General features: G+C 45.9%; 1 protein-coding gene across 2 annotated transcripts in view; it reads right to left on the bottom strand.

The window, feature by feature from the left end:
• ITGA9 (integrin subunit alpha 9) overlaps positions 1-13,070 on the bottom strand; it is a 350,067-nt gene that overhangs the window by 62,038 nt on the left and 274,959 nt on the right. For both annotated transcript variants that reach the window (XM_065932998.1, XM_065932999.1), the window contains exons 22-23: positions 11,727-11,835; positions 4,746-4,853 (exon numbers count right to left, since the gene is read on the bottom strand). In XM_065932998.1, coding sequence (XP_065789070.1) covers positions 4,746-4,853; positions 11,727-11,835 — 217 coding nt within the window. The remainder of the gene's footprint in view (positions 1-4,745; positions 4,854-11,726; positions 11,836-13,070) is intronic.

Here is a 13,070-nt window from a genome sequence, read left to right as displayed (position 1 = left end):
CAAGAATGATTCAGCACTTGGCATGATTTTCAGTTTAGATGGACTGTCCTTCTTCCCCTTTCTCACTCTATCATTTTCATGGTCCTTCCCACTTGGACTCCTGATGGTCTCCAAGGTCACACTGCTCTGCCTGTGTTTTGGCTGTGGTGTGGGGAGTTAGGATCCCCACAGGACTTGGCACAACCCCAGTGGGGGGAGGCAGTGGAAATGCCGAGCCATTCCTCAGACCACCACCAAGGCTGTTTCTAAATAAAATGCAAGCAGGGTGGAGGGGCTCGAGACACTTGCTCCAAGGAAAGAAGATCAGGGACCATGGCTTGGGTGGGTGTATGAAGGGGTCCCACTTCACTGGGATCTTTATACAAATCTTTCCCAAACAAGCATTCTCCAAAAGCCATTCTCCATTCACAGGCAGCTGGACCTCAAGAATCCTCTGGGAGAACAAAAGACTCTGTGGTGAAACTTAGAGGCAAGTCTGTCCTGTCTAGAAACCTCAGACACTTCTAAATGAATTCTGAACCAACAGTTAGAAACCTGTGTCCCAGGCCGGTAAAGAATCTACCCACCAAAGAAGGAGACACGGGTTCGATCCCTGATCCGGGAAGATCCCACATGCTATGGAGCAACGAAGTCTGAGCATCACAACTACTGAGCCCGTGCTCTAGAGCCCAGGAGCCACAGATAGTGAAGCCCTGCACCCTAGAGCCCATGTCTGCAAACAAGAGAAGCCACTGAAATGAGACGCCCATGCACCACAAGGAAGAGTAGCCCCTGCTCACCACAACTAGAGAAAAGTGAATGCAGCAACAAAGACACAGCACAGCCAAAAATAAAATAAGTAAATACAATTCTGAAAAAAGAAAACTGTGTCCCAGACAGGGGCATAGGTGGGGTGATAGCCCAGGCCCGTGGGGCCAGCCAGCATGCCCACCCTCAGCAGGAAGATGGATACCAAGGGTGCTGCTGAAGGGAGAGAAACAATCTGAGGGTCCCCTGCAGTGTGGGGAGATTTGGCAGACACACCCTCCCTCAGTGCCAGCTGTCTATCCTTGGGCTTCAGTTGGCTGAAGAGGTAACTGGCTCCTGGCTGCCCAGGGGCCTGTCCAAGGCTAGGGAATGCTGGTGGCTGAGGGTGGGGTCTGGAGGGGATGCCCCCAGACTATAGGGGTACTTCTTGGAGAACATTAGGAGAAACTGGTTTCTCCTAACAGGAGTGAATCTGACCTGTACCAAGCCACCCAAATTCCCAGAATGAGAAGCCTGTTCTGTCCGAAACCCTGCAGGGCCAGAGTGGAGAGGGCATCATAAGCTGTGTGAACCGCACCTACTCCAGTGGGCTCATTCTGGGCTCTGCTGAGCATGGGTGGGGCCAAGGCTGGGAAGCTGGCTGAGCTGCAGGACGCCCTTGTTCTCGGCCCTTTAGGCTTTACAGCAGAACATCTGCTGCCCAATGGCCTCTGAAACAGTACCTGGGACTCCTGCCTCATCACTGCATCCATCATGCACCAGCTTTTACATTTTCTACTCTCATCATCACACTGGTCTCCAGTAATGACTATCCATGCGAACACAGTGCTTCACTACTTGCTTAGTGAGATCTACAGGCGAGCCTGATTTTTCATACCACACAAACACCATGGGCCTCTGAACACAGGCTGATGTATCCAACCAATGGCTTGGCTGTCCTTGAGAATTCTGTTACATACTTTTGAAAATTCTCAGTATGGTTTTGAAAATTGAAAGGGTCTACTTCTGAGAACTCAGAGAATGGAATGCAGGGAGCTCATAGGACTTGGGTTTTTTGAGAGCTCATTCAGCGGGATGATCGGTCAGGCAGTTCTACAAATCTTCAGAAAAACCACTTCTCGTGCCTTTCTGCCAAGCCAGCTATTTATAAATGCGTTCCAAGTTGGAGTAGCTCTTGCTTGGTCAGATGATTAGTAAAGAGAAAAATGGGGCTTCCCTGGTGGCTCAATGGTAAAGAATCTGCCTGCCAATACAGGAGATAAGGGTTCAATCTCTGATCCAGGAAGATTCCACATGCCGTGGAGCAACTAAAGCCAAGTGCCACGTCTACTGAAGCCCGTGCCCTAGAGTCCATGCTCTGCAACAAGAGAAGTCACCACAGTGAGAAGCCTGCACATCGCAGTCAGAGAGTAGCCTCCATCACCACAACTAAAGAAAGGCCCGTGCAGCAATGAAGACCCAGTACAAACATAATAAATAAATAAATTCAAAAGAGGGAAAATTCTTTAAAAAAGAAAAAAAAAAAAGAGAGAGAAAAGGGTGTGTCCTTGGTTCTGAGATACTTTCAGAATCACAGTGAATTACATCTCCTGTTTCTGTCAATAAATAATTTTGCCCACGAGGGAGCAATCTTCTCTACAACTTTACTGATGTTCATGTGGACAGCTCACAGCACATGTTCTGTGAGGAGAGCATCCCCCAGGCATGGGGAAAAGGTGGAGTGGCGGGTGAGGTAAACAGTATGTCAGGGAGCAGACGGGAGCATGTGGGCAATGGGAACCTCATGCTAAGTTCAAACCGTGGTTGCAGTAGGTGTAAGACACTGGGGGCTCTTCTTCCACTTTTCAGCGGTGCTCCAAGGCATGTGCACTTCGTGGAGCAGGAGTGGAAAACGGTGAGGGGTGGTGATGGCTGAGCAGGCAAGCCAGGAGGGGCACCTATTCTGCATTCAACATATCCTGTGGTCCAGGATTTCAGCCCACATGACCCAAGAGGATGGCAATGCGGGAAACCATCATCTGTATCACATCATGCTTTTGGAGCCTCCTGTGGGCTCAGATGTGTCACATGCCAGGGGCCTTGCTGCCCCATTTTCAAGCTATCCATGGAGAGACCGTCCGTCTGTCTGGCTAGCTGTCCCTCACATCCCCATGTAAGAGCAATGATTCAACAACGCCCTCAATGTGGACCACATGCCCTCTCCTTGGGCAGGGGCTCTCCTGAGCATCAGGCACCCTCCTTCCCACGAGGGGTGACCCTCTAGTCCAGCCACTCCGGACTCTTAGGAGCACTGAGGTGATTTTTTTTATCAGCATGAAACTTTTCCTGAATTCATGTGGAAAGAGTAAGTGATGTTTTATAGCATGAACTTGTTTTCAGTCCACAAATATCAAATATTTACTGAACACATATTATACTCTAAGTATTGTGTATCGGAGTCCCTAGAGATAAGGGTAGCGAGCAGATAAAAGTCCTGTCCTTATACTGTGGGGGCCAGGAGGAAGATAAACTGGTCAAATATGGAAATACATGGTGTGCCTGCTGGTGATGAGGGTGATGATGGAAGGGTGGATGAGAGGTTCTGGGACACAGGTTGGTCAGGGAGGGCCTCTCTGAGGATATGATACTTGAGCAAATACCAGAAGGAGGTGAGGGCAGAGGTCATGTGACTCTCTGGGGAAGGGTGTGCTGGGTAGCGGAAGAATCGTGCAAAATTCAGGAGGTGGGAGAGTGTCTTCTATGCTCTAGGACCAGCATGGAGGCAGGATGACTGGGATAGAGAGAGGAGAAAGAGGGGGAGAGGTCAGAGAGGCACAAGAGACAGACTGTGAAGCTGGCTGAGGTGCTGGAAGAATTCGGGGCACCAGGTGAGCTATCAGAGGGTTTTGAGCAGAGGAGTGACATGACCTGATTTACATTTTGGAAGCCCAGCTCTGCTGCTGGGGCAGAAACAGACAGCAGAGGGGTAGGACAGGAGAAGTGACCTAAGTGAAGAGGCCACTGTAATAAATCAGGTGACAGATGACAGCGCCTTGGACCAGGGTGTTGATGGTAGAGGGGTCAAAAATTGCAACATTCTGATTTGGGGGGAAGGTAGAAACATCAGGTTTACTGATGGCTCAGATGTGAAGTGTGGGAAAAGGTGTTAAGGGTGACCAATGCCACTGGAAGGATTCAGCAGCCATTTGCTGAGATGCAGAAGGTCATGGAGGGAAGCAGGTTTGGAGGGGTACCATTGAGAGTTCAGTTTTGGTTAAGACAGATTCCTGTTAGGCACCCAGGTAGGGATGGCCTGAAGTAGCTAACTATCAAAGTCTGGGATTCGTGGGAGATACGTGGGCTGGAGAAAAATAACCAGTGTCATCAGCACAGACTGAATATAAAACCGTGAGTCCTGGGGAGATTTATGAGACTGAGTGTAGGGCAAAAAAAGGCCCTTGGGCCCTGCAGGAACTGGGAAGATGAGGAGAAAGCCAGTGAGAAGCAAATGTGATGTCCTAGAAGCCAAGGAGTTGGGAGGAATGATCATTGTTGAGACAAAAATCATCTACAGTTGACTTGGGATCAAGCAGAATAGCATATTCTGCATATGAACTTGAGTTTCCACCTACACTTATGTCTTATGTGTGAATCCTTCACCCTCCAGGCATCAGTGGCCCTATGAGAATCTTTATGAGTGCTGGTGAATCTTCCCCTTAGAAACACACATTCAGATACATACAAGACTGCAAACAACTATGGAGGCTCCAGGAGCTGGCAAAGCCCACCCCAGAAGTCAGGTTCATAAATATCCCTTGGCGATCCCCAAAGAGGTTTTCTCATAGTATGAACCAAACTGTCTCAATGCTGAAGCTCAGAAATTGCAGGCTTCCCAGCTTTTCCAGGTATGTTTCCATAGGTAAGAATGAGTTAACCTTTCTGGGCTCTTGGGTGGAACACAAAATGTGAATGGGCTGGCTCAAGTCTCAAAGCAAGTGTGAAAACGAATGAGAACTCACCACCATCTCCAGTACGTGAAACATCTCTGCTCCACCAGGTGACAGTCGATTGGGGAAGGAGATGCTGACAGATGACCCAGGAAGGGTGCTTGGCCCAGTGTTATAGACCTGTGGGTGTGAGACACACACGGCATGTTTTAATAGAAATAGAGATCTTCATTTCATGTCTACATTATATATTCTAAAGTCCTTTGAAATGACACACAGAGATACTAGGGTTTAGGATCTAGAAGGTCATGACTTGAAGTGAAATACCAAATGATGGGAGATTTCAATGACATAGAAATCTTTCTAATGTGCATTAAAAACCCACAAACTTTCAAGTTACCTTATTCCTCCCATTAGCATTTTCTTATCTTTTGCTGCTAACAATTATACTTATTTTGACCTGGAAATTTACTCATAGACTGTTACACGGGTGGGAGTTTAGAAATAATCTAGATTAGTAGTTCTCAACCTTTTAACACATATCAGAATAATTAACTTGTCTTCTAAAAACCTAGACTGGAGCAAGGTCACATCCAGAGTTTCTGCAGTGGTAGGTCTGGTTAGGGTGGGGTGGGGGCTGAAGGGTATGAATATCTTTTTTATTTTGGTCACGCCACATGGCATGTGGGATCTAAGTTCCCCAATCAGGGATCAAACCTGGGCCCCTGGCAGCTGGAAGCTCAGAGTCCTAACCACTGGACGGCCAGGGAAGTCCTGGACTTGCCTTTCTAAAGTTCTCAGGGTTCAATCCCTGGTCAAGGAACTGGATCCCGCATGCAGCAACTAAGAGTTTGCCTGCCACAGTGAAGGTCGAAGAGCCTGCCACAACTGAGACCCTTTACAGCCAAATAAATATTGTTTTGTTTTTGTTTTTTTTTTAAAGTTCTCAGGAGACACTGATGTTGCTGGCCCAGAAAACATACTTTGAGAACCACTGACCTGGTCCAACTCCATTCCTTTCATAGCTGGAGGTAACTGAGACACTCAAAGACAAAGTGGGTTATCCCCAAACCAAATGATCTAACTTACAGAAAGAGCTCTTTTTCACTACATTATCTAGTTGATTTGGCTTTTCCATAGCTTTCATCTTACCACTTGCTAATACTGCTGGATGACATCTGTGCATATCTTTTCTGTCCCAGTATTTGGTCCCATAATCTTTACTGCTTTCATCCCCCACATAGTCCTCCCCATTTTTGTCTCCAGCAGCTCATCTCTTGAGAAGCGAGAGGAAAGATGGCAGCCACTAAAAGACGCATGAGAGAAAGGAGATGGAGCAGAGACTGACATGAAACTCAAGGAAGAAGCAGAAGATGAAGAAGAGTAAAAAAGATGGGCAGATGTATAAAGACAGATAGTAGATTTGTGGTTGCTAGGGCTGGGGGGTAGGAGGAATAAGGAGTGTGGCAGGAGGAAGAATGGCTTCCCAAAGATGTCCCTGTCCTAATCCGTGGAAATTGTATGTTATATTACATGGCCAGGGGGATTTCAGGTTGCTAAGAAGCTGACTTTAAAATCAAGAGATGATCTTGGATTATCCAGGTGGATGCAATGTCCTTATATAGGGGAGTGGGAGACAGTCAGAATCAGGAAAATGTACTGTCAAAAAGATGCAACCACTCATTGCTGGCTTTGAAGATGAAGGGGGCCATGAGTCGAAGAATGCGGCAGCTTCCAGAAGGAGGAGAATCATCACAGAAGAAAGAAACAGATTATTCCCCAGAAAGGAACACAGCCCTGCTGACATCTTGCTTTTACAGACCAGTGAAACCCTTGCAGACTTCTGTCTGCAAAACTGTAAGATAAAATAAATTTGGCACAAAGTCTGTAGTAATTTGTTATAGCAGCAATAGAAGACTAATATAAGGAATGACTGCTAAAGGGGATGAAGTTTCTTTTTGAGGGTGAAAAAAAAGTTCTAAAATTAGATTATGGTGAAAGTTGCACAATTCTTTATGAACACAGAATTGTGGGGAAAGTCATTGCGTTGTACACTTTAAACAAGTGAACTCTAAGGTATGTAAGTGGTAACTCGATAGAGATGTTAGTTTATTTTTAAAAAGATGGGTAGGGGCAAAAGAGAGGAGTGGCCTGGGGACTAGAGAGAGGTTTCAGGGCATCTCCGAAGCTGAGGTGAGCAGGGCAGAGCCCGGCGGTGGGTTAGACAAGTCAGCAGATCTTCACACTTGGCAGGATATATAAGACTCTAGCTCCATCCAGCTCTTCCCTAGAAAACTTGTCTTTGTTTTTTGGGTTTTTTTTTTTTTTTCTTTTCAATAGTGGGTTCTGCTTCAGAGAACAGACACAAAAAGCCATCGAGTGGATGAGTAGTTGCTGCCAACTCTTGATTCAAAAAGAACACAATTCATCCATAACAACAACCCTAAGGCACAAGAAAAGGAAGGACTATCCAACCACAATGGAAATCGCTAATTTGAAGTGAAACGTGAGAGTACAGCATTGAAGGGAAAACCTATTGACCTATCTGGGAAATCCCAATTAAAGTATGAGTGAGGAAAAAGAAGTTGATTTTGTTTTGCATTAGTTCATCCACCAGAACCAGACAGATGGAGAGTTTATATTACCATATTTTTCACAAATGTCTTAATGTTTGACTCTCTGCTAACGTTCCTGTGTAACATCTGCATTATTTTTCACCATTATTTTTCAAATGAGGGAAATTATTGATTTGATTTTTTAAAAAATCAACTATTGATGGTCAATAAATCTTTATGTCTGTGAAGAAAAAAAACTGATGAAACTTTGAAACCAATTCTAAGACCAGTGTCTCTGCCTTTCTCCCATCAGCACTTGCAGCAGAATCTTTAAACAATGACATAGCTTGTTGAATATTAGCTTTGAAAAGACCCAGAAAAAAAAATCTCTTTATATGGAAAGTCTCGTGCCTTTTTTCAGGAGAGATTTGCCAGAATAACGCTTCCCTGATGGTTCAGACAGTAAAGAATCTGCCTGCAATGAAGGAGAAATGGTTTTGATCTCTGGGTCAGGACGATCTCCCAGAGAAGGGAATGGTAACCCACTCCAGTATTCTTGCCTGGAGAATTCCACAGAAAGAGGCTACAGTCCATGGGGTCGCGAAGAGTTGGACACAACTGAACGACTAACACTTTCTATCCATTTTCCTGACCCTATTCTCCTCTACTATCTCCACCTTTTTCTGGATCACTATCACCATCAAACTGGTCAGTGGCTTTCCTGCAGGACAGTCAGAATCACGACAATTACACCAGAAAACAAGTTGTCAGAGAATTGTAAGGAAACTGTCAGCTTTGCTAACCTAAGAAGATTTCCTTTCCATCAGTGACACATACTATCCATCTTTCAGACCCAGCTGACTTCCTTAATCCTGAACAGAAAGCTATGTACTTCCTCAGGCGACTGATAAACAGGAGGAGAACCTTAGGGTCATGCCAGTCACTCACTCCTGGGGCCCTGATTCCCTAGCCTGTATCTTGTGTCAGGTCAGAAGAAAGCTCTTTGTCTCAATACGAAACTTTAAGCTCTCCATAAAAGTGCCTTCAGAGAAACATGATGTAACCACAGGCTCTCAGATTTCTTTCTTCCTTTTTTTCTTTTTAAGAGGAAGAAGAAAACATTCTGTATATTTTTTTAATATCCTTTCATACAACTTCTGTTCCTTTTTGCCTTATCCTATCAACACTATTTGCAGAGACATGGATGGACCTAGAGACTGTCATACAGAATGAAGTAAGTCAGAAACAGAGAAACAAATATCAAATATTAAAGTGCATATATATATATATACATGGGATCTAGAAAAATGATATGAATGATCTTATTTGCAAAGCAGAAGTAGACACACAGACATAGAGAAAAAATGTATGGATACCAAGGGGGAAAAAGCAGGGGGTTGGGGAGGTGGGAGGAACTGGGAGATTGGGATTGACATATATACACTATTGATGCTATGCATAAAAAAGATAGCTAATAAAAACCAACTGTATAGCACAGGGAACTCTATTGAATGCTCTGTGGTGACCTAAATGAGAAGGAAATCCAAAGAAGAGGGGATACATGTATACATATAGCTGATTCACTTTGCTGTACAGTAAAAATGAATAGAACATTGTAAAGCAACTATAATAAAAAATAATAAAACTTCTATTTTATTGAAGTATAGTTATTTACAACATTGTGTTAATTTCTGCAGATACCCTCTTCATTACATGATGTGTGTCATTTGAACCCTTTTAAATAATTTACCTGGCTGTATCTTTTATTGTAAGACACCTCCAAAACTATACGTAAACAATTGAAACTAAAGCGGCTTCTCTGATGGCTTAAGTGGTAACGATTGTACCTGCAATGCAGGAGACACAGGAGACGGGGATTCAATCCTTGGGTTGGGAAGATACCCTGGTGGAGAAAATGGCAACCTACTCCAGTATTCTTGCCTGGAAAATCCCATGGACAGGGGAGCCGAGGGGGTTCCAGTCCATAGGGTCACCGGGTTCCAATCAATACGGTCGCAAAGAGTTGGACATGACTGAGCACACACGCATAAGTAAAATGAAATAACTTCATCTGGCCTTTATCTGTTTTCTGTCCAACTGCAAAAAGCAATGGAGAAAAAGAAACTAACTGTGAGAAGGAATTCGAAACCACAGAGGTCCTATTCCGAGCAATCACTCTAAAGGTCTTGAAAGCAAGGGTGACCCCATCTTTCCCTTTTCCCTTGTAAATCAAGCATAGGGTGTGACAGCAGGGGCTTAGCTGGCTGGGAGGCGCCTCCTCTCTGCGCTGGGATGTGTGTTATCCATCATGACTTTGGAGGTCTCTTGCCTGGCAGAGAGCTCTGGCGAGAGGGAGACCATTGTTTGCAAGAGACCGCAAATATGTTACTGTCTCTCTCTGGACCCTCACCCTGTCATTATTTGTCATCCCCTTGGTCCACCTAGGAGAGGCCACAGGGAAAGAAAATAATAATTATTTGGCCATAGCAGTGGATGCCAGACCGAGAAACCATCTTCTCCACAGGGAAGGACGGAGGGAAGGCAGGAGAGAACTCTGGGAGCTGGAGCTAGAGCTAGAAAGACGTGGGATGTGGACTACGGTACACTGGCTCCATCACTTCACCCCCAGCTCCTGGCAGCTGCTGAGCTACACAGGGGTGTCCCAGGTAACACCCGCCTAATCTTGGCCCCAGCCCAGCCGCTCCCAGCCCTTCGCCCTGCAGCATGTCCTCTCCTCTTGGGCCTACATTTCCCACATTTGGCAATTAAGGAGAATGTCTGGACGATGCTTGGTCCCCCTAGTTGTATGTTCAAAGACCCTCCTGTTGAACAGTGCTGGCCTTGGCGTCTGTTCTTAGAGAAGGGATCAGCAAATGATGGCTCGCACGCCAGATCTGGTCCACCACCTGCTTCTGTACATCCTGTGAGCTAAGGTGGTTTTATGCTTTTAAATGTTTGGGGAAGAAACAGAAGACGAATATGTCACGATATGTGAAAATGATGTGTGCTGTGCTGTGCTCAGTCGCCAGTCGTGTCCGACTCTTTGCGACCCCACGGATGGTAGCCCACCAGGCTCCTCTGTCCACGGGGATTCTCTAGGCAAGAACGGAGTGGGTTGCCATGCCCTCCTCCAGGGGGTCTTCCTGAACCAGGGATCGAACCCAGGTCTCCTGTATCGTAGGCAGATTCTTTACCATCTGAGCAACCAAGGAAGCCCAATAATACTGGAGTGGGTTGCCATGCCCTCCTCCAGGGGATCTTCCCAACTCAGGGATTGAACCCAGGTTTCCCGCATTGCAGGCAGATTCTTGACCTTCTGTGCCACCGAAGAAGCCCAAGAATACTGGAGTGGGTAGCCTATCTCTTCTCCAGGGGATCTTCCTGACCCAGGAATCAAACCAGGGTCTCCTGCATTGCAGGCAGATTCCTTACCACCTGAGCTAGCAGGGAAGCAATTTTATATCATGTGAAAATGATATGAAATTCAAATGTCAGCGTCCACAGCCACAGTTTTGTCCTGTGCATGGTTTCTGGCTGCTTCTGCGCCACAGGAGCCTAGTTGTATAGCTGCTGTGGCGACTGGATGGCCTGCAAAGCCTAAATACTTACCCTCTGGCCCTTTGCAGAAAAAGTTTTTCCACCCTTGGTTTAGAGAAGGACAATGTCCTTCATAGTGTCCACAGTCCACACCGAGTGTACCTGCTGGACACAGCGCTTATGTGATAAGGAGAGCCAGCCCTGCTCTTTGGGGAGCAGCCTGTCTCCCCGCCAGGGGGAGTTCCCTTCACTCACACTGCTGTGCTAATGTAAAACCCCACTTTGGAAGGCTGCTCCTTTGTGGGAGGTGTGGGTGCCTGGCTAAGTAAGCAAGGAGAAGCCCAGGAGTAACTGTGCGTGTGTATGCTCAGTCACTTAAGTCACAGAGTCCAACTCTGTGACCGCAAGGACGGCAGCCCGCCAGGCTCCTCTGTCCACGGGTTCTCCAGGCAAGGGTACTGGAGTGGGCTGCCCTGCCATCCTGCAGGGGGTCTTCCTGACATAGGGACTGAACTCATGTCTCCTGCGTCTTCTGCATCACAGGTGGATTCTTTACCGCTGCGCCACTGGGGAAGCCCCCAGGATGAAGAGGCCATGACAAATCCTCGAGGCTGCCCTGCCCACAATGTGAAGAATGATAGAGAACTGAAAGGGGTCCTCTGTGGACCATTTGGGTGGGGATGCGTGCCTGGTCCAAGGGTCTGTTGGGGAAGGCCGCATTCATCATGCAGTTTTCCCTCCAAATATTGAAAAGCAGAGGGGTCTACACAGCAGAGTACCAGGCAGCAAAGGGATTATTTCTGTGTATGGTTACAGAAAACACAAACACACACACACATCCAGGCTGAGAAGAGTTTCTCTTAGAAAGAGCCTGGCTCTTTGGTTGCTTTTCATAGAAGGCACATCCCATGGGCCCCTCCCTTGGTACCCAGTGATAGAGAAGGTCTCCAAGGGTGTGTACCTGAAGGGTGACGTTGAGGGGTTGGAAATGACACTCCAGGTCATCCAGCTGAATGAAGTTGGATGCGTCCACAGACTCGCCATACACAAAGGAGGTTGGAGACATGATTCTGAAAGAGGAAAGCATGAAATCTGTCATCCCAATGCAGGGTCACCACTATCCTAGGAGCTCAAACATCTGTCTCTATTGAATCTAGAACTCAAACAGCTGTCTCTATTGTATCTAGAGCTCAAACATCTGTCTCTATTGGATCTAGAACCTGGTTCCCCTCAGGGTCCCCCACCAAATGCTTTGTTCTGGAACTGCTCTTTCTCTCTTGTAAATGGACACAGCCAGACTTGTGCTTTCCAAGCAGACATTCCCAGTAATGTCTGGTCATCTTAGGTCAAATCAGTAAGTTATGTATACAGTGTACTAGCAGTACACTTCTAAAATGAGGAGGAAGCCCATGGTAGCTTTGATTTCAGTTTTTTAAACTGGATTATAAAATTACACATGTTCTATTTTGTCATTTGAAAAACATTCTGTGGACTGAAAAAGATTATGACAATATAAATGAATTATATGTTTGGCATTCTAAGCCCCACTCTATAACAAATTAAAAAATAAAGATTTTCAGACTACCAAGATTACTAGAAATTAGGTATTAAAAATTGAGTCCTTAAACTAACAGCCTTTTTCTTTAGATTTCAAACAGTGGCTGTGTAAGATGTGATGAAGAATTCCAGCTCAGTGTCAATAAACCCCAGGCTCATTTAAATTCCTGGAAAAATAATGGATTCTAGATGAGATTCTAGAAGCTGCTCACTTGCCTAAACACAATATTGTAAGATTTTTGGTACCAAGTCTAAATAGATAACAATTAATCTATTTTCAGCTTAAGTGTATTGGTTTAGAAATGTAGTGAGCTGCCACCCAGGTCAAGAGTGGGTTCATTTCAATGAGTGCCGTTTTATGTTCCTGGAAAGATCAGAGGTTGACTCATTTGTTTAACTGAGGGCTACGTTGGGGGCTGTTAACACCTCACAATGAGGCCTCCAGGGCCTGACAACAGGATCAAGGGAGCCCTGTTTTCTCTTCCATCCCCTAGGACAGGGCTTGGTCCATGGACATTCTCACTGTGTGTGTCTGAGGAGATAGTAAATAAACTACATGGCTAAAAATAGAGCCACGAACAGAGGCAAATCTGTGTTAATTTGCAAATATATTCCACCAATGCCTCATGTCTAAAGAACTTGATGAAAAACGCCAGGAGGCAGGAACGCCCACCGGAGACTCATTCCTGACACCCAGCAGAGCAGGGGAGCTTTGCAGGCATGGCTCCTTCTGCAGCACATTAACTTT

Source organism: Muntiacus reevesi, chromosome 4, assembly GCF_963930625.1.
Source record: "Muntiacus reevesi chromosome 4, mMunRee1.1, whole genome shotgun sequence".
Classification (NCBI taxonomy): Eukaryota; Metazoa; Chordata; class Mammalia; order Artiodactyla; family Cervidae; genus Muntiacus; species Muntiacus reevesi.
The sequence above is the reverse complement of the archived record's forward strand: the minus strand, read 5'-3'. Positions and strand labels throughout refer to the sequence as shown.